The 23229-nt window shown below is 36.5% G+C and overlaps 1 protein-coding gene across 1 annotated transcript in view; it reads left to right on the top strand.

The window, feature by feature from the left end:
• Positions 1 to 23229, top strand: part of Osbp (oxysterol binding protein) — a 325446-nt gene that overhangs the window by 146430 nt on the left and 155787 nt on the right. The window contains exon 7 of the mRNA XM_090391682.1: positions 10053 to 10307. Within this exon, the coding sequence (XP_090247808.1) occupies positions 10053 to 10307 (255 nt within the window). The remainder of the gene's footprint in view (positions 1 to 10052; positions 10308 to 23229) is intronic.

Below are 23229 nucleotides of genomic sequence, written 5' to 3'. Positions count from 1 at the left end.
AGGAGAAGGCCATGTCCTTATATAAGGATTTAAAAGAGCAGGTCGGCATCATGGACGCGGAGAGTACATTTAAAGCTATGCTGGATGGTTCGAACGATTCAAGAAACGTACAAATCTGCACAGCATCAAAATCGTGGTGAGGCAGAAAGTGTAGATACAGATGTGGCAAGTTGATTTCCGAACTTCTAGCAGAAATAATTGAGGAGGGGAGAGATATTGGCCTGAGCAAATATTTAATATCGATGAAATGGCTCTGTTTTGGAAGAGGATGCCAACACAGACATTATTGCAAAAGAAGAAAAATCTATGCCTGGATTCAAGGTTGCAAAAGATCGGATCACTGTTATGGTTGGTGGCGACATTTCAGGGGACTTAAACTGCTTACAGTGTACCATTCCCAGAGACCACATACCTTTAAGAACATTGACATGAGTATCCTGCCCTTAATCTGGAAATCCAACACCAAGGCTTGGGTTACATGCATTGTTTGGGGACTGGTTCAATAACCACTTTGTTCACCAGGTGAAGGAATATTGTGCTGAGAAAGGAATCCCATTTAAAGTGCTTCTCATCCTAGATGATGTCCCCAGTCACCCAGAAGGGTTGGATGACTTTCATTCTGATGTAAAAGTTGTTTACCTTCCTCTTTAGAACTACCTCACGATTGCAACCTATGGATCAAGGCATTATTGCGACCTTTAAAGCCTGTTATCTGTGGTGTACGTTTTCCCAAGCAATCAAGGCCATTGATAGTGGTAAGGGCATTACTCGATGTGATTTCTGGAAGAACTATAATATCCTTAACGCTATCAAAAACATCGGGGTGGCTTGGGATGAAATCAAGCAGACAACAATGAACGCTGTGTGGAAGAAACTCTGCCCAGAAATGGTCCATAATTTTAAGCATTTCACGGAAGGAGAGCAAATGACTGATACGGGTGCTGAGTTGACACATATTCTGTGGTGGGTATCTAGTGCATGATCAGCAAGTCCGGAGTGGCTTTATTGGTGAAACCAGATGTAGTCTTTGTGTTCGGATATCCTGACCATGCACTAGATACCCACCACAGAATATGCTGGAAGAAAGCCACACTTTACTAAACCGTAGCCAAATATAAGTATGAAAGATTATTTTTAGAATCAGCCTCAGCTCTAAAAAAAACTTCCCAACCCTCAACAAATTTGGTGTATAAGACTGCCCCCAAATTTGGGAAGCTTGCATCCTAAGAACATCAGCCCAACAGCCAAGACAACCCAACTTAGCCTGCTGGGCAGGGGAGGGGTGCACCTTTAGGACACTAGGACCAACTTCAGTTGCCTTCTTCAGCCTCATTTTCTTGTTGTTAGTGCCTGCATGCACATAGTTTTATGTTCCCAGAAGATGGCAATGTAACATTGCCAAAATATAGGAAGGTATTGATTAAAGTTTTTTAATTAATATTTTAGTATACATTGTCATTTCCTGAAATATTAGGCCTATACGACAAATTAAAGCTGAAGATTTCAAGATAACTAAATCGTTTGACCTTCTTAAAATGCTGCCGGGATAATAATGTGATCCCAAACTGTGTAAAATTAAAACACCGTTTCATGTCACTGAAGGCTCTCCACATTTATAGCCACACTAGCTTCGCTCTACTACATGAACAGATGCCACCAGCCATGTTCTCTTGGCCGACACCAACGAGGCTATTAGTGCGTTAGAGGAAGAGCTCGCCACTATGCTGAATGGCGACCTTTGGATGATCCTCTCCGACGTCTCGAGTGCTTCAGCAGAGAAAGAATTTAATAAAATATGATGCCATCACATTAAAAAATTTGAAAGTCTAAAAAAGAACTCTGCCTCCGAACCTCAACTACCGCTCAACACAGTAATAAACTTGTCTTCTCTTACTCTGAAGCACTCAGTGCACTTGCACGTGGCCTCAACCTTGCCTTACCACCAAAAAAAATACCTTCTAAAGAAATAATGATACAGGTAGAACGTGGTATCCGCAACCTTCCCAACCATATTGCCAACAATATTAGACTGGATGTAATCATTGTTCTTACCAAAGCTAAGCCACCAAAAACCAATCTATCTAAAGAAGAATCAAAAGCTCTACAAGAAATGAAGAACAACAGCAAAATAATAATCACCAAAGCAGATAAGGGAAATGCCACTTAGTGTCTCAACGAAACTGACTACACAGGTAAGCTTACCGCTTTACTGTTAGATTGGCCTACCTACCTCCATATTGAATATGATCCCACCAGCTACCAAATCAGAGCATTCCAAGGGCTCCTTAAGAAGGATTACTTCTTGGCCTGTGAAAGTGACCAGCAGACTTAAAACTTTCAACTCTAGACATTCCTGAATATATGGACTACCAAAAATCCATAAGCGCAATATGCCATTATGTCCCATTGTGGATGGCATTGATTCCCCCACATACCAATTAGCCAAAGTGCTCCCACATTTATACTGGCAACATACCGTCACACATAAAAAAAAAAACTCAGCCTACTTTAAAGCCAATATAGAAAACCTCTCACTCCAACACACTGACATAATGGTCAGTTTTGATGTCTCCTTATTCACAAATGTCCCACTCAAAGATACCTTAGATCTCATCTAAGCCAAATATCCTCCTGATATCTCAGCCCTATTTAAGTTCACCATGAACTCAGGCTATTTTGTTTGGCAAGGAAAATTCAACAAACAGATAGAGAGGAAGCCATGGGTTCTCCATCCCTGGCCAACTTCTTTATAGAGACCTTTGAAGAAAAAGCCTTAAACTCAGCCCCACAAAAACCCACTGTTTGGCTACACTACGTGAATGATGTGTTTGCTATTTGGCCACATCGCTTAGATACACTCCGCAACTTCTTAACACCCTTAAACAATCAACACCCCAGAATCCAGTTCACCTTGGAACAGAAAAACAACAGTCTCCCTTTCCTAGACACTTTGATTACACACCAGCCTGATGGATCCCTGGCTTTCTCTGTTTACAGAAAACCAACCCATATAGGTAGATAAATTCACGCAATTGCCCCCTCCCCTTCACAACAATATGGGATTATAAAAACCCTGGATAACAGGGCTAAATTAATCTGTTCAGATAACAATGCCCTAACAACTGAACGTGACCATATCCTTAACACCTTCTTAGCCAATGACTACAACCCCCCCCCCCAAAATCCAGAAAATATTAAAACCAGTTATCCCCCCCCCCTTTCATAACAGAGATTACACTAAATCCATCACCATTCCTTATATCCGGGCACGTCTGAAAAGCCAACAAAAATACAAAAAAACATATGACCTGACTACCTGTTACAAACCATATAAGAAATTGGCATCCCTTATCTGCTCCACCAAAGACCAGCCACTTCCCCTAGCCCTACCTGAAGTATACCAGGTCCCTTGCAGTTGTAAGTTTTATTGCTGACAAAATTCAGAACCTTACACTTAGTAACATTGAACTGACATTTCCACACACTTGCCCACTTATGCAATCTATTCAAGTCCTCCTGTAAGGCTTGATTCCTTACTGTTTTTCATCACTTGCAAACAGTTGTATATCTCCACTTAAATCAATCCCAGTATCATTAATATACAAAATAAACAATGGACCCAAAACAGACCTCTGTGGCTCACCGTTGCTAACTTTCCTATTTTGGGATACCTCATCTCCATATACAATTTGTTGATAACTATCTGACAGCTGGTCACCTATCCAACTTACTCATCTAACATCCAGTTTCATCTGATCCAATTTAGTTACCAACTGGTGATGTGGCAGTTTATCAAACGTCCTTGCAAAATCTAAGTATACCACTATATATGCATCTCTCTTGTCAAATACATTTGTAACTTTGTTATAGTTCATACTGTAAGTAAGTTTGTTAAAACCTGACTGTCCTTTAACAAATCCATGCTGACGATCATAAAGAATAATAACATAAACCCACTTCTGTATTCTAGCTCTCACCAACCTCTCCATCACTTAAACTTGTATCCTTACCACTGCCACCTTTGCAAAGTGAAACAATTTTACCTTCCTTCCTTCTACTCCTTTGCGACTTGCACTGCTGTAAGGCTTTTGTTAAACAGGTAAGTTGAGGCTGATGTTAGCTCCCTCCTGGAACATTCCCTTAATATATGTGGATATGTCGTCAAGCCTTAATGACAACAAGCTTACTTGATTCCTCATATAACTCTTGCTTTCTCACCACTATGTTGTTTCCCCCTTTTTCTCTAAACACTCGAGGTTTTCAGATTTCCATGGATGGGGATGAAACACTGATTAATTGCTCACTGAATACCTTGTGGCCCTCTACAGAAGTTATTAATTTACCATTTTCATCCATTAACATCATCTAGTCATAATCATTCTTTTTTTCTACTTGCTACATTCCAAAAAAAAAAAAAAAACCCCAGGATTTTTCTTGGTCCAGTCTGTCAATTTCTGTTTATACTGCACTTTTGTTGTCCTTTCCAAATGAGTCACCTTGTTGGCCTGCTCTTTATACTCTTCATGCAATTGATTATTACTATTATTCATCTTTGCTTCCTCTATAGTGCCTTCTTCTAGATTTCAAATGGATGAAGGAATCATTCATCTATTTGACACCTATCTTATTCAGCCTTTTGATCTTCAGAATACATTCACCACATTGATGTTGTTAAATATCTCTTTGTCAGCACCCAGGGATTATTCTCTCCCTTCCTGACTAACTCTTCCTTCCATGCTTTGTAGTTCCACAGATATCCTTTTCTCACAGTCTTCATATGGCTAGGTTGACCAACCTCTCATGGATGGATTTCCCCATAAAAAAAAGTAATAAAATAATAATATTAAAAAAAACGGTGAACTCAGTAATCCAACAAGGAAATAGGAGGTCATGAAGATTATCATACTTTGCATTCTTATAATGCCAGACAACATGTGGATGAGAGTTTGCTCTATAAGAGGAATAAATCGACACTAGATTGCAGTCTGAATTGCCCAGAGGTCAAACACCAACCACAGTATACTCAGAATAGATAAACTGCTATTCTGGTTGCCATGTGAACAGTTTGTGTGAAATCATTGTTGATAGCAAATGTCTTGGCATCTCTACCTTCCTGATCTGTGCAGTTGGTAAAGGAAAGCCAGTTGGAGTTGTGAATAGTACAATCTCCAAGGAAGATGACATCACTATTATGAAAGTTAGATGCAGTCAATTTTATCACCCAACTGGTCATGATGGATGAAATATATCAATAATCTTAGGCTTTTTTCCATATTATTTCAATGGAATGTCAATGGTATTGCAATTTCACAGCCATGTTGTTTTGGTCAACATAAATATATGTCATGGCTGGTTGAGTGGTTATAGAAAGGAAATCAAAGTTCAGATGGTTGGTGGTATTTCAAAAGTGACAGAGCAAATGAATTGGCTCTGTCACTTTCCCAAATCATTTTCTGAGTAAATAAATTTGATAGAATGAGGCAGAAAAATTTTTATCCTGTACATACCATGTCATTTAAACTGACATGGTATGTACAGGTATCCCTCGATTAACGCGGTTAATTAATCCCTTGAAGTTACCGCGTATATCAAAATCGCATTAATCAAATCTAATAATCAATGGTAAAAATTACAATTTGTCCATGATCGATTACTGTATTAATAATTCATTTTATATGGTACTCTTTTAGGAAAGATTGCAAAGTAAATGTTTAATAAATACTTGTACCTACATTATTTACTGAAATTTTTTTATCAAAAGAAGTTATCAAGAGTCGTTTGAACAGTTTGTTTTTTTCTTATCGGCATAAATTCTAGGATAACAAGCAAAATGACTCTCCAGACCTCAGCAAACAAGCAATAAAACATAAAGAAAAAACACTGCAAATATTAATGCATGATGGTATAAATTAAGTGGATATTAATTTCAACATTATTTCATAGCCGAATTTCGTGCCGAATATATAGAAACTAAAAGTTTCGGCAGATGCAAGCATAAGCAACCTTATGGGCAACGCGTAGTAAAGATGGAGTAAGCTCCAGATCACTTTCCTTAGTATTTTCCATAATGTAAAGCAAATCTCCTAACGGACATGTATCATAAATAAGCCTTTGGCTTTCTATTTCAGTAATACATGATAGTTTATTTATTTTCAGTTACAATCTAGAAATTATTGAACAAAGAATTAAAAAAAAAACTAAACCATGCTATACTGACATCGGAGGTCACGGTATCTCTCAGATATAATTTACTGTCAAATATCACAAACCTTTACATAACATGTGTTAAACCAAACTGGCAGCAAAAAACAGTGTGGAATATCACTTGTAACATGTGAATGCACAGCTACTCATGACCTCCAAGGTATACACTGAATTGTGTAAGAACATTTATATTAAACATTTTGCATGTATCTGTCAGATCAGCTGCGAGCTCCACAGGGTTATAGGCGCCTTAATCAAAACTCTTGCCGTGTATATCAAGGGATTGCCACAGTTAATTTCGCCACGTTAAGCAAGGGATACCTGTATATATCAGACAAAAAAAAAAAAAAAAGAAAGAATTAATGTAATTGAGAAGGTGAGATGAGTACTTGTACTTGAAGAAACTGAAATCTGAGTTCTTAGGTTTTGTGATATTACATCATTATCAAATCTCATATATGTATCCCCAAGAAGTATACAATACTATGATAATGCAGTACAACAAGCTTACATTATTACTAACTTCCTATCAACAGTTATCCTCCATGTTGGTCCATTATCTGTCAGAACTCCAATATTGTCAAATCATATTTCATTCTTTTGAGGCACTTCTAACTGCATCAATCAACCTAATTGTTGGTCTTCCTCTAGGTTATTTTTCTGCTAGCTTGGCATCAAACACCTGTTTAGTTTACCTTTTTTCCCCATGTTATTCTTTTCTACCCTCTCTCTCTCTCTCTCTCTCTCTCTCTCTCTCCCCCTCCCTCCCTCCCTCCCTCCCTCCTCTCAACCACTGCTGATCCTGTCCATGGCTTTCCTGATGATAGTGTATTCCATCCCACTCATTTGACAAACTGTGTACTGTTAAGGTCATCTTCAATCAGTGCCCTAAACACTAATCTTCATATCATACTTCAACATGGCAAGACATCCTGATCATCTTCAGTGCCACCAAAATGCAGTCTTTCCTTTTTTTTCTTGAAAAAGGGATCTCATCTCACTTGCCTTATCTTCATTAACACAGAGATCATCAGACAGGATCATTTCTATCTTCTTGAACTGAAGTCTACCTTCAGCCTCTCCTGGCTAACACATCACATCAGTAGTTTCCTCATTCTCTAAAAACTAGGCATTTTTTCCCACTCAAGATACTATTTTGCACCTATCCCATCCACTTGCTGTCTCTATTCAAATCCCAAATCTGCCCATCCTTAGAATGCTATTGATACGTTTGAGGTGGTACACCTAAAACATGACTAAAAATTCTTTTTACTGTCCAGAGAAGTGCAGTTTGACTCATAGATGATAACTTCCTCCCTCACTCATTCACTTCTGTTTCATAGATGCACTACTTTAGCTCTGCCTTCCAGGTACTTCCATGAAAATTACTGCCACCACTGAAATGGAAACATTATTTCTCCACTTTCTGTTTGGCCCCTGTTTTAAACAAGAGTAACAGCTGTCCAACAGCTTTTTGCAGTACCACTGCTAATCTTACTCATAGATGACCAATATATAGGTTCTTCTGTCTCTTGTGTATGGAATTGATATATATATCAAATCTGTTTAAGTTACCACATCACCTGAGATTAGCTCTTTTTACACTTGTCCATGGCTTTCCTGATGACAGTGTATTCCATCCCACTCATTTGACAAACCGTGTAGTGTTAAGACATCTCAAACACATCCTCATCTTTTATACCATTTATTTCTGTCCTCCGGAACAGCTTTCCTCATGAAGTGTTCCCCAAGAACAAGAACCTCCTACTCTTCAAGAAAAATGTCAATAAAATTGTTCTTTCCTGACCCTCACCTATTCTTGTATGTCATTGATGTGCTATAGGTTATTCTGCCTCTTGTGTATGGAATCGATATATATCAAACCTGTTTAAGTGACCATACCACCTGAGATTAGCTCTTTTTGCACATTCCTGAATGTTAAACAATGTTCAGGACTTTTTAATATCTTCAATTTTAATATGATTTTGCTGTTTATGTCATTCTCTCATTTGCTCCCCTAATTTTTCTCAAAACTGAGGACTGATTGCTAGCCTGGTCAGCAGTTTTATTTCTAACAAACTCTCAAATCCATAAGTAAAAATTGGTTTCAATGCTGTCTTGTATACTTCTAGTTTAGTGTTGGGCTAATTTCTCTTTCTTATACCATATGCATTTATTCCATTGACTTCCTACCATACCAGCTTTGTTTATTCTATTGCCTATTTCCAAAATTAATTTGCATTTTCACTAAAAATTGTACCTAAATAGCTGAAGTATTCTACTATTCTTATTTATGCCATTCAGAATGTAGTTAGCATTTTCTAGGTTCCTGCTGATTTTCATACCAGATTTATTACAGCAGTTATTTAACTTAGTTTTGTCTTGAAGACTTGTACTAGATTTATGCCTCTGTCTTTTTTAAAAAGACAAGCCTTAGAAACTCAAGGAGCTATACAAGCTCATCCAGAGCAGGCTTTTACAAACATCCATGCCTACAGTGAGACTTGAATCCACAATCTGTTGGCTGGAGTGCAAGTATGATATCTGTTTGGCCAACCAGGCCAGCAAGTTTTTCTCTTTTCTCAGTTTCACTTACTGATGTAGTGTTTAGGTGCATGTGTGTGTGTTATTATATATGAGAGTTCTTGTGATGATGCCAATTTAACTCTGATGAAATGTTGGAATTAATAATTAAATAGGTATTAAATCTTCTGTGTTGTCATTTCCTGAATCAACAGAATAAGTAACACCGAATGTAACGATAGGCTTCAACACCTGAATCTGAATCTTCAGTTTTTATGTCACTTTATCATATTTTGCTATCTTCCTCCAATTTCTAAGCTTTTTTCAATAGCCTATGTAACCATTTAGAATATTCTGATGGTGATTATTTGATTTTTTACTTTTATATCTAATTAAAAAAAGAACAGAAAAATGTGTTTTAATGTTTGTTTGCCATTCTAGACCACTTTCAGCTTGTTAGCAAATACACAAATATGCAGATTAAAATATACTCGATGTGTATGTGAGATGTTGTTCTTCAGATCTAGACGGTAAATTACAAGTCTTCTTTATTTTACTGATTATTTAATTGTCTTCTTATATTCTCTGGTACATGTTTTAAGCTTTTATTAAATCTTTTTCATTCTACATGTCTTTATTTAAAATAATAAAATAAATTTTTAAGTCTGGTCATAAAAATTTTACTGTTTAAGAGAAACAATAAAATCAGTACTAAACAAGGTTTTATATGATTTTCTTGCTAGTGGCATAGTTATTTTAATTTATTTTTAATTTTATTAATTTATTTTTTACCTTCAAAAGAAGCTTTAATTGTAAGTTCTGTGGTTGGTGATGCTGGGATTTTGTCAGTAAATACCTAGGTGGACTGGTAGTTTTCTATGAACAGAGAAGGGTGCATTAGCATCAAGGTCATGTTGAATTATTTAGACATCAAGGAAAGACACTTTCATTTTTTTTTCATCTACTTTGGAGACAAAAGAGAACCAGTAAGTAGGTAGTGTGTCACATCAATAAAAACGTTTTCCTTGTGAGTGTGACATTTTTTAAGTTGCAATGTTTGAATTATGACATGTGTTGAAACTGTGATCACTTCTTGATTTTTTAATTTTATTAGCTAACATTTGCTTTAATTTGCATCATTCAGAACCTTTTAATGAACATCAGGTCTAATCTGTTGATATTCTGAGTAAGCATCTTTTCCAGAAAATTCTATTTTCTATTGTTTACACTCTAAAATTTTCTATTACACTATTGTTTTTAGTATAGTATAACCCTTTTTAAATAATTCTGAAGCTGACAATTTTTTTTATCCTCGTTTACTTCAGATAACAGATCAGGTCAAGAATTATTCTGCACACAATAATTCAGGCACATTTAATGCTTTCGATAACGAAACAGAAGCTAAATCTGATGCATCTATTGCAGAAAGTTTGGCTGAAGAGGAAGATCATCGAAGTCATACACTAGAGCCACGATTAAAACGAAGAACTTTTATACCTGAGAAACCTAATTATAGTCTTAATTTATGGTCCATTATGAAAAACTGTATAGGCAAAGAATTAACAAAAATTCCTATGCCAGTAAGTATTATATATATAAAATATTATGTTTCATTTAATCTTTTTTTTATTTTTTTTTTATTTCCGTTCTTAGCTTGAATCCCACCTATAAGATGCAAAGAATCTTTATAAGGGTTTTTCAGTTGAACTGTGAGTTAGCCAATCTCATATGGAGGTAGCAAGGTTTTCCAACTCTGAAGCTTATGTTTTTTAATCCAGCATAACAGATATAATACGCTGTCCTCATAAGCTTAATTGCTTCAACCATAATTCCAAACAACAATCTTACCTCTTTTTCTTTCTCCTTTTCCTTAATTCTACTATGAGAGCATAAACTATTTTCTTTGTAATTAATGGCTTTAATAGAACATGCACACTAGACATATAAAGCAAGTTTCAAGCATCAAGACTATATTTTTTGGAATCGGACAAATCTGGCTTTGCTTCTCATGTTGTTGACACTAGGCACAGACTTCTTTGGAACCAGACAAATTTGATCGCCTCAGTGAACATTGGGTATAGTCTGTTGATATTGTGCATAAGCATCTCTTCCAGGAAATTTTTCTATTTCCTATTGTTTACACTCGTGTAAACAATAGGAATGTTAAGAAATCATCTGAACCTAAACCAATCAGACTGTATGTCAGTATCCAAGTTTCATTTTATATTTGATTTTATTATTATGTTTTTTTAATTTGCACAACTTACTACAAGTGTAATATCATATACTTCAGCTGTGACCAAGACACGAGCTAATATACGCATGATTTATGACTTATTATTTTGATTCATCTTTTGAATGTAGTTAACGGTCTATCTCCCTGGTGATATCCATGTAACATTCATTGAAATATATTGGTGTTTTTGAATAAATTCTATATAATTTTTGTTATATATGTAAGTCGTGAAACTTACTTTAATATTTTCTTTGCAGTAGTGACTAGCATTGAGGAGTGGGAGAAATGCTGTCCTTTCATGTCATTTGCACTTTGATTATCAAATGTATCATGGTTTATGCCTACCTCTGATGAAACCAACAAGACTGAAACATTGTGGTTTAATGGAGCTAAGAAATGCATTAAAAAAAAAAAAAAGGAATGAATATATGAACTTTTTGAAACTTACCTTTTTATGACCAAAAAACAAAAGCAATGTATGCCAAAGATTTAGGGTATGGAATTACCACTACATTTTTTTTTAAGGTGGCTATATTCACAGAAGATTAAGGTCTCAAATGTATTATATTAACGTATTCCTACATGAGATCTTTCACAAATATTACAGTGCATTCCTATTACCAAAAAAAATCACTGTGCTTGGAACAACTGTCTGGTAGTGGAACCAAAAATGCATTAATAAAACCTAAATAAATAGGCTTTTTTTGTGTCTTTTCCTAATGAAATGCATAAGGGTTACTGGATTCACAGTTCTATACTTAAATACTTATTTGTAGAAATAAAGGAGCATTAGGAATTATGTGGGGGGGGGGGATCACAATTCTTGGTATGCTGTGAATATATGTTCAGCTAATTTTCTAGGCTATTAGATGAATAAACCTTGGAAACAATCACCTAGGAAATTTAGTTAGTAAAGCCTGGAAAATAATGATGTAACATTTTCATGTAGTGCTATCATAATATCCTGTACCCCTCCCCCCTTGCAATCCAGGGTACATGTGAGGAATTTGATAGTGACAACCTTAGAATCATTTCTTTAAGAGATATCCACTGCAGTTAATAATTTATCACCATCTTCATCATCAGTTCCTGTTACATATCCTCAAGAGGATATGTAACAATAGTACTACATAATTAAATTTACATTATTACGAACTTCCTCTCAGCAGTTTTCTTTCATATTAATTTGTTATATGTCAAGTTTCCAATATTGTCAGATCATACATTTAATAAAATCTTACATTGCATTATATTTCATCTTCTAAAGCTATTAGCTGAGCTGATAGGTCTTTACTTGCTATCCTACCATCAAACACGTCTTTTACTAACCTTGCTTCTCTTACCTTGATGGATCTATTGTTTCATTCTGGATGTTTCCACGAATGTAGATCACAAAGTTTCCAGCAATGGCAATCTTGGACCATTCTTCTCCATTTGTTTCCTATCACTCTTAGGGTTAGAGGGTCTTCCCACCTGTTGTCATTGAGTTTTGCAATATGACCTACCCACTGTGCCTTGTTGTCATATATGGTTTCCACTACATCTTTTACTCTGGTTAATTTTGTGATAGTTGTATTTGTGATGTGGTCTTTTTTTATTTATCCCCAAGATTCTTCTTTCCATGGCATGCTGGGTGGTTTGTAGGCTAAGTTCTTCTTTTTGTGTGATGCTCCAAGTTTCGGAGGTGTAGGTTAAAGATGAGAGGACACAGCTGTTGAACATGCTAGCTCTTATTTTGATATCTTAGAATCTGCGATTATGGATTTAATACAGTTAGAGGAGGTCCATGCAGCTCTTTTTCTTTTTGATATTTCTTCAGAAATATCGTTGTCTATGTTTATTGTTTGACCAAGGTATGTGTAGGTTTCTACATTTTCTGTGGTGAAATTATTTAGTTGGATCATGTGGGTTTGGCAGTATTTGTTTCTCATCCATTTGGTTTTTTTGTCAGGATGAATTTTTAGTCCTATTTTATTACAGGTATCATGCACTTGACGAAGTATTGTTTCAAGTTGTGGAAAGTCTTGAACTATGAGTATTGTATCATCTGCACACATTAATATTTGGAGCAGCACTCCATCGATGTTTACACCACCTTTTAAGGCAGTTTTCCTTAAAGTGCTTTCCACGTAGAAAGATTTGATGATATGACATCTTGTTTATGGTGATAGTTATAGGGTAATTGAATAAGGTTATTCATGTAGCGCTACCAGTGTTAATTTCTTTAACTAGATATCATTATGGTATCAAAGTCTTTTTTTTTAAAGTCGATGAATAGAAAGCAAAGAAGGATCTGGTATTCTTTGCATCATTCACTACGTTGGGTGACTACTTGTGTGTGATCTATTGTAGAATAACTTTTTTTGAACCCTGCTTGTTCTTTACTGTTATTTTCTTGAAGGGTGGTTTTGGTTCAGTTTGATATAATTTTTGTCATTAACTTATGTATATGTGATAAGAGACATATATCTGTTATCACATATACATATATCACATCAAGAATTACCATATAGGATGGTAATTCTTGATGTCTTCTATGTTGCCCTTTTTGAAAAGAAGAATTCTTTCTGATGTCTTCCATTTTGATGGTATTTTTCCTTCTTTTAGGTACCAAATAAATCTTTCAGCCAGAACTTTATAAAGTTGTGGTCCTCCTTGTTGAATATCCTCAATTTTCATCTGATCGATGCTGGGAGCTGTATTTGGTTCTGTGTTTTTGAGTGCATATTCTATTTCATCTGGGAGCACTTCTGGTACATCGTATGTAATATCAAGTTTTGGATCTATTTAAATTGGCCATACCACCTTAGAACAAGTGGTTTCTGATATCTTCATTATAAAATTATTCTATTACTGACAGCATCTTCATTTTCCCTCATTTTTCTCAGAATGCTCTTAACTGTAGTCTCTATTCTTTGATCAACTCTTTTAGTATAAAGTCCTTTTGCTGCAGTTGGAAGGACAATGGGTTCTGTTTGATATAATTTTTGGGACATGTGCCTTTCAATTAGAACAGTGCTCAACTTATTCTCGCCATGACTTGAGTAATAACCTTTATATGGGCATTTTTAGTTGAAGGCCAGTTAGTCATCTGATGTAGAGATAACTCGCTTTTTCTTCTGTAAACTCAGGTTTTTCTTTCAGTAAGACAAGCAAACCAACCAGAGAATGCAATTTACAGACAAAAGCTTGTGTAGTTAATAGTGGATGGTGTTGTGCAAACAGTGGATCATGTAGTGTTGAATAACTCCTGAGACTATCTGGATGTAGCATATAATAATAATTAATGCAAGAATCTGACTCAGATCCACAGGTTAAAATTTGTTTGTATACTGTTAGTTTTATCATCATCATCACCAGTTTCCTGATAGGTATTATCAAGGAATGTAAAGGAATACTATATGATTAAGTTTACATTATTGCTGATCTTCTGGCAACAATTTTCCTTCACATCAGTGTATCACTTGTCAAAACTCCAGTATTGTCACAACTTTTAGTTCTGTATTATAGAACACTTCTGACTGCACTAGTCCACCTAGATCTCAGTTCTCCTGGTCTTTTTCTTGCCATCTTGGCATTAAACACCTGTTTTTCTAACCTTTTCTCTCTCTCTCTCGTTCTCTTTAAGTGATCATAGCACCTTAGATCAAGAATGTGTGAGCAGAGCTGTAGGTTTTTTCCTGATATTGTCATTTTTAATGTGATTCTGGCCATTGATACTCTCTGTTCACCCCTCCCCCCCTTAATTTTTCTCAGAACTCTCAGATATGAGAGTTCTGAGGCTAACACACTAGTCTCTACATCAGACAATGGCTATCCAAAAATGTTAATAACCCATTGATTAGTAGGTGTTGTGAGCAGTAAATTTTTGCCTATAATATAAACATAGATTAAACAATTAAATAAGCTCCTTGATAAAGTTGTTAGCTGGGAATCAAAATACTTTGTATAATTTATGCATTTTGGAAGGACTTGTTTATATGATTTACCAAAAATTGATAAAAAAAAAAGAAAAAAAAATGTTGTTCAGTAAGATCCATTGTGAATTGTACTGACTTTCCTGCATATTGTTGTTATGTGCCATCCAATCGTTTTTGACTCTTGGTGATCCTGTGAACAAAGGCTCTCCATCCCACTCGGCCTCTTTAAGTAATTGTAAGTTCAAGTTGGTAAGTTCTTTTATGTTGTCCATCGAACTCTTTGTGGTCTTCCTCTTCTTCTCATTCCCTCAATCTTCCCCAACATAACTACCTTTTTCCAGTGATTCATCAGCTCGCATAATATGACCAAAGTACATCAACTTCTGTTTAGTGTTCATCGCCTCCAAGGACATTCCGTCCTTATATTCTCTGAAACTTTCTTGTTGGTCATTCTTTGCAGTTTATGGGATTCTTAATAGCTTCCTCCACACCCATAATTCAAACACATCGCTTTCTGTGTTTCTTCTTAATAATCCAGCTTTCACATCCATATATCACTACTGGAAATACCGCTGCTTTAACATTTCTAACTTTTGTGGCCTTACTCACACCTCTAACTTGCATAATTTTTGTCAGGTGATTTCTCTATATGATTTCTCTCCTGATATTGTGATGATTTTTGAATTTGTTATAATCAGGATATTTCAGCTGGGAAAACAAGATCTGTAAGTTTTCCAAAGTTTCTCCACCTTTGGCAAACTATTTTTTGAACCATCTGGAAGATACCTTGTCCTCATCTGTTCATTCCCAACTCTCTCTTTGGTTTCATTATGTCGATGACATTTTTGATGCTATTTAGCTCATTCTGAAAATGAACTTACCACTTTCTTACATCTGATCAATAATAGCCTTCAGTTGTATATTCAATTCACCAATGAAAAGGAAAATGCTGGTAGTTTACCATTCTTGGATATTACTGACACAGCCTCCACTACTTTGTCAACAAGTGTTATTGGAAACCTACCTTTACTGGCAGATGCATTCATCAAAAGCCAATACTGATTGTTTTTTTTATATCAGTGGCATGGTAATGGTTGAATGGTACCAGAGGGTCAGACACAGTTAACCAACATTATTACCTTGAGGTTCTGGCCAAGCTGAGAGAACGAGTGAGGAAGAAGAGGCCCGATCTGTGGAAGAATAACACTTGGATTCTCCATCAGGACAATGCTCCAGCCCACAGTGCACTGTCTGTAAAGCAGTATCTAGCTGATGAGAAGATCCCAGTGTTGGACCATCCACCTTACTCGCTGGACTTCCTTGCAACTTTTACCTTTTTTCCAAAGTTGAAATTTGCATTGAAGGGTTCCCGTTTTCAGTCAGTGGATGTAAAGGAGAAAACGGCAGCACTACTGAAGCAAATAACACCTGATGACTTGCAGCACTGCTTCCAACAATGGAAAATTCATATTCAACGGTGTATAGATGGAGGAGGGGAGTATGTTGAAGGAGATATCAATTAAGTTGCACAATTGTAACAATAAACCACATTTTTACATCCAGTCTCATTATTTAATAGCCACATCTTGTATTACAGATTCCCTTCAGTCACTTTCTCACAGGTGCAGTGTGAGATCATACTAAAGTATGGGAAATTGTCATACAAAATTGCGTAAAAATAACTTAACTGTAATTTAACTTTAATTTAATTAATTAAATTTAATCTAATTTAAGTTCAGGCCGCAATGCGCCACTGCACGCAATTTGGATTTCATTGTACGTACGTACCCTATCCTTTGTGTCATTCCTAGCATTGTTCTACTGTACTGATGATGATGTCCTAAGATACCTAGGACGAAATATTTATGTAATAAAAAACCTACTACTGTGGTTCACGTGTGTTAATTTAGTGATGTATGGAATGTTTTGGGTGTTTAAAAGGATTTTGCTTGTAGGTTAAATTACATTGATGTGGATTTGGTGCTATGTGTTTGAATAAATTTTTGTTCACTGAGTGAGTAAATATAAGCAATCAAGGAATTAGAGCTTGGACACAAAGATGAGAGATAAAGATAGTATGGAAGGGATACTCCCCCCCCCCAAAAAAAATGGCAGGACTTTTGTGAGATAAGAAAAGCAGTGATTGCAGCACTGGGTTAAGGAATTTCAGGAATTTGGTTGGTGAATCAACTCAGGCTGTTTATTTGAACCACTTAATTTTAAGTTATTTGAATACCCATCACCCTGGTAGTTGTTTATCATATATTTTCAGTAATGCCAAAAGCATCAGGAATAAAGGTGATGAATTTTTAGCATTGATAAAATGATATTGGACCAAAAATTATTGGTATTAATGAGAACCAGTTAACATAAGAAGATGCCGTTACAGAATTAGGTAAGGATTGCAGGAGTATTACTAATAATTGTAAAGGGGTTAAGTCCAATCTGCAGAAATCGTGAATGGTGGTGGGTGATAATAGTGGTAGTAGCTGTTTGGTATGTGGTAGAAGTAAGCAAAACAAAATTCATTGTTGGTCTATACAGTTCACAGCTCTTAAGATAACTGAGAAATACATGGATGTGTAAATCCCTAAGTAGAAAGGGTGAGGAAGTATTGCTAATAATTGCAGGAGGAATGAAATCCACTAGAATAGAAATCACGAATGGTGGTGATAGTATGAGTAAACTGTCTCTCCACATAACAGCTTTGCTTATTCTGTTTCTATAATTTCCATATTTAATTTTCCATTTTCATTCAAAATTGTGCTTAAGTAGCTGAAATATGTTGTACTTTTTATATAGGTTCTTCATTCAGAATGTAGTTGAAGTTTTCCATGTTCCTGGTTATTTGCAATGTCATGCTGAATTTGTTACAGCTGTTTTTCAATTTATTTAAAGAATCCCGAAAACTTGTACAGGATTTAAGATGAAAAGCCAAAAGGCTATTTTTTTCTGGCGAGGTTGATATAAGTTAAGGGGATAAAAATCCCCTTATAGAACAGATAAGTGATAAGAACAGTGAGGAAGCTTGCTTCACCTTTTGCAACGAGTTGCCGTGGTGTGGCACTACCAAGTGGTCACTTACGCTTGGATACGCTGACAGTTCGTCGGCATGAAACGTTACAGATCGTAGTGTTCGATCTTAATTTCGCTTACTGGCTGAAAAACAATAAGGGATTTTTATCCCCTTAACTTATATCAACCTCGCCAGAAAAAAATAGCCTTTTGGCTTTTCATCTTAAATCCTGTACAAGTATGACTAATCTGCATTCTAAACTTACCATTATTATCAACCTTGCCCTTTTCCTAAATTTTTCCAAAACATTTCTGTATGTCTGGGATTCATTTCATGTCTTGCTGTTTACATCTATCACAAAGGCTAACTTTTCCATTGTCTTTGTGTCAGCTGCCTTCTCTAATGACTTAAAAAATTTCCTCACTTCTTCCTTAGGAGAATCTTGTGGGATCGATAAGTTTCACTGTCCAATTCCCCATTTTGAACTTTGCTGATATAACTCTGAGATTGTCTGCCAATCAAGAAGTTTATCTTCATGTTTAATGTTGAATGCTATCAATACTCCTTTATTTCCTTGATCACCATTGCTCTCTTTTCTTGATTACTGCTGTGCGACTCTTATAGGGGTTCACATTTTTAAGTCGTGAGCAAACTGGCAGGAAAACAAATTCGTATTATTATCTTAAGGCCCTATGGAATCATGGACTCGCCTATTAGGTCCCTTTTGTCAACACAGCTCATCATACTGTTTATGCTCATCATAAACACATTCAGATTCTCTGTAGACACCACGCTCTCAGGCAATGCATTCCAATCATTCACACCTTTCAACAAAATACCCCAAGATCTCTTATTTCCTCCACCTCCAACAACATATCCTCACCAGGAGTAAATTCTAGATCCCATCTATGTTTTCCAAATCTTAAAACCTTTGTATTTTGCAATATTGATCTGGTATCCCCACTCCCATGTCCATTTACTCAGTCTATTCAAGTCTTCATGTAAGGCCACAACATCTGCTCAACAACTCATAGTTCATTCTAACTTTGCATCATCTGCAAACATCTGTATATCCCCATTCAAATCTTTGCCAATATCATTAACATACAGCTTAAACAGCAATGGCCCTGAAACAGACCCCTGAGGCACACCACTAGTGACTTTCCTCTTTGGGATATTGCTCCCCATACATGATTTTCTTGAAACGTATAGACAGCGCTAATCTCCAATCCAGTGCACTAGTTTAATATCGAACCCCATCTGCTCTGGGTTGATTATCAACTTATCTTGCGGTAATCTATCAAAAGCCTCTGCCACATCCATTGCTACCATCACCTTATTGTAATAACTAAGTAGATTACTAAAACATGATCTCCCTTTACCAAATCCTTGCTGTCAACCCAATTCTGGATCCTGATTCTCACCAGCCTTTCCAACGCAACATCTGACACACAGATTGGCCTATAATTTGATGCTTGAATTCTGTTACCTCCTTTATGAAGTGAGACAATCTTTCTTTCCTTCCACTTCTTTGGAACTTGACCGAATGCAAGACTCATATTAAACAAATATGTCAAGGCAGATGTCAACTCCCTGGTGCATTCCTTCAAAATACGTGGTGATATTGTCCCACAGCCTTATTAATATCAAGTTTGCTTAATTCCCCCATGCACCTCTTCCTCAGTGATGGTCAGTTTCTCCTCCTCATCATCCACTGTTCTTAAACTCCTCATGATGTCACATTCACAAGAGTGAAAGACCTTTATGACCTGCTCATTAAGTATTTCCACTATATCTTCTGCAGCAGTTATCCTTATACTATTTTCTCCAATCAGTGTCATCCTTCCATAATCATTCTCTTTTTTTTTTTTTTGCTGACTACATATCGAAAGAACTCCGTAGGATTTTTTTTTTTTCCTTCATTAGCTAACTGCTGCTCATACTTCATTTTTTCTACCACTGCATGCTTAATTCTTCATTCAGCGATTTCACACCTACCGTATTTAACCTTCTGACCCTTGGAATACATTTAGAAATTTCTTCTACTAGATAGTTCTTGAATATCCCCCAGCTAACTCCTCATTCCATACTACACCTGCAGTCTGTCTCCTGAGCTCCTCATAGTCACCAGCCTTGTAGTTCCACATATACCCTTTTCTCACAGAGGTCCTCACACTGCTGGCAACTACCCAGTAATCACTACATGGTCACTCTCACCAACTTGAGGTTGATTTGACACCTCATTTATAATTACATCCTCTACTGAGATCAAATTCAAGACCCTCAATCCTCGTGTGAAACTTAAGAAACTTATTTTCTTTACTTCCAGTTGCCATCATCATCCCAGTCTGTATTGCCATAATTAAAATCACTCATATTGATCACCCTTTTCCCTTTTTCTTGATTAATTTGCCTAACTGCCTTCACATTACGTGGTCTACAGCAACATCGAATGAAGTATTTCATTCTGTTCACCTCCTTTTCACACCATACTGTCTCAAAAACCACTACCATTATTTCTTCCTTCCATCTCTGCCTTGTATGGACATAACTCTTTTTCTATCATCAATAACACTCTGCCTTCCTTTTTACCCTTTCTGTCTTCAGGAAATTCAGATACTTTTGCATCTTCCTGTCAGTATATCATCCTCATCCAACCATGTCTGATACTTCTCATTCCTGAATCTATAACAAGTTTCACTGACACAACTTATTAGATATGACTTCTCCATACTTTCATCGAGCCATTTCTTTTTCTCCTTACTCATCCCAGAACCTTCTTCAAATCCAACTATTTTCCCTGCATCCCAGGTCATCTCCTTCCCTTTTTATCTACACACATTCACATCCTCTTGGAGCATCAACCTTTCTCACACTATGTTCCCCTGTCCACCCTGAGTTTCCCCATTTCTCTGTTTGTCTTGCACACATGTTCTCTCATTCTCTACATTCATAAGCACCACTTTGATCCCTCCTTCCTTATTCTCCTGCTCTTTCACATATGAAAGCATTGGTTTTGAGTTATTTTCTATACCATGAAGGCAGTTCACAAATATGTTTTACATGAAAATTATATTTTTTTATTTACATGTCATATTACGTTTTACAAGTCATATATATTACAGAATGTGTAAAAATGTGTCCACCCACCTGAAGCAGAAGGGACATATTACAAAGTCAAGTGAGCTACCATCAGATTCACACATGCAAAACGTAGCCAGGTGCGAACATTCTACAGGTTATGTGGAGCTTTCCTCCTAGTTTTCTATCTTTTACCTTTAACACAGTCACACTGGACAGCATCTTCATGTGCACAAACTGCTGGTTGGAACTAGCTTAACTATATGTATGCTGCTTTCATGTTAGTCACATTTTCACAATGCTTATGCTAGTTCCAACTTTTTCAGTAGAATTTATGTGTAAAATTAGCATTTGTGACATATCTTAAATCTTTATTATTATCTTTATTTGCTTTAGAAAATTTGCTTTACATAAATTGTGTGCTTTCCGTGTCCAACAACTGCATTATAAACAGCTGTGCTAAATAAATCTGTTTTGCTTGCTTGCTTGCATGCACGAAGGGGAGTATTTTTCATTACAAAATGTCATCCCAGTTGTCTCTAATTGTACTAATTGTTGTTAAATATAGTATGTAGACTGTAAATGTCTGTGTACTGTATTTAGTGATACAATAAAACTACTTGTTTTTCTTGCTTCTGCAGTATAGTGTATGTCGAGAATTGAATGTGTTTCACGTTATGGTTACATGTTTATTCCAGTCTTTGTACTTACTACATCTGTTCTTTAAGTAAAAATTCATCTATTCATGAATAAAAATGAATTCTTCTATGTATTATAAGAAATGGACTGCATCTGTTGACTTCACAAAATACTGTATATGTGGCATGTCTATTATTGATGATACAGAAGAGCTGTTGACAATAAATAGGTAATGAACTTAGGATGGATAATTCCAATTATGATCAGAAATTATCTATGCATATATTATTATTGTTCCGGGAAACTCCAAGGAGTCGACAGACTCATCGAGGGAGGCCCTAACATCATGTCAAGAACAACTATTCAACATTCACACAGTATCTATCATACCTTGCCTTGAACTCATTCACGGTCGTAGCACCCACAACAGATTCTGGAAGCTTATTCCACTCATTTACCACTCTCCAAGTAAAGAACCTAGCTCTAACACCCTTGTCAACCACACTCTTGCCCAGCTTCCATGCATGGCCCCTAGTCCTCCCACCACCAGTCATATTTTCAGAAATATTTTCTGGATCAATCTTATAAAAACCCTTCAGTAATTTGAATGTCTCAATCATATCACCCCTCCTTCGCCTATCGTCCAATTTCTGCAACCCACAAATCTTCAACCTATTCTCATAAGATTCATTCCACAGACCTGCTACCATCTTGGTCACTCGTCTCTGGACCCTCTCCACTTCCTCCCCATCACGAAGAAACCCTGGTGCCCATAACTGGGCAAAGAAGTCCAGATGGGGTCTTATCAAGGCTCGATACAGAGGAACAACAACTTGTTTGTCTCTGCATGTTAAAGTATTTTTCAGAAGCCAAGTGATTTGGTGAGCTGTTTTAGTTACTTTTGCAATGTGCCCCCTAAACTTCAACTCCCTATCCACCAACACTCCCAAATCCCTGGCCTCATCAATCTCCTGGAGTATGGTTCCACCAATGCGATATACTGCTGCTATTCTTTTCACCCCAAAGTGCATAACATTACACTTTGCCACATTAAATTGACATCCATTTTTCCTAGCCCAGTCCTCCAAACTATCCAAATCATCCTGTAAAATTTTGACATCCTGTGCACTCACAATTGCTCTACCCAACTTTGCATCATCAGCAAACAAGTGAACACTTCCTCTCAGATCCTTTCCAATATCATTGATGAACAAATTGAAAAGCAGTGGTCCAAGAACAGAGCCCTGTGGCACTCCACTAGTCACAAGACGTCTTTTAGACTCCACTCCTGAATAAACCACTCTTTGATATCTCTCCTTCAACCACCCTCTTATCCATCTCACCAACCCTATATCTATACCCATCTGCTCCAGTTTACTGATTAGGGTTCCATGTGGTATCCTATCAAAGGCCTTGGCAAGGTCCAGTAGTATCACTGTAAACCCATTACCCCTATCCAGTTCAGCCGTCACTGTGTTATAAAACGTGAGCAAGTTACTGAGGCATGATCTACCCTTAACAAAACCATGTTGTCCCCCATACAATATCCCATTTTCATCTATCCAATCCTGTATTCTTTTCTTGACTAATTTCTCTAAGACCTTGACAAT

The sequence above is a fragment of the Typopeltis vanoorti genome, chromosome 4 (genome assembly GCF_054136105.1).
Source record: "Typopeltis vanoorti isolate ZY-2024b chromosome 4, IOZ_Tvanoo_1.0, whole genome shotgun sequence".
Taxonomy (NCBI): Eukaryota; Metazoa; Arthropoda; class Arachnida; order Uropygi; family Thelyphonidae; genus Typopeltis; species Typopeltis vanoorti.
Note: the sequence above shows the minus strand (reverse complement) of the source record. Positions and strands in the feature narration are given on the sequence as shown.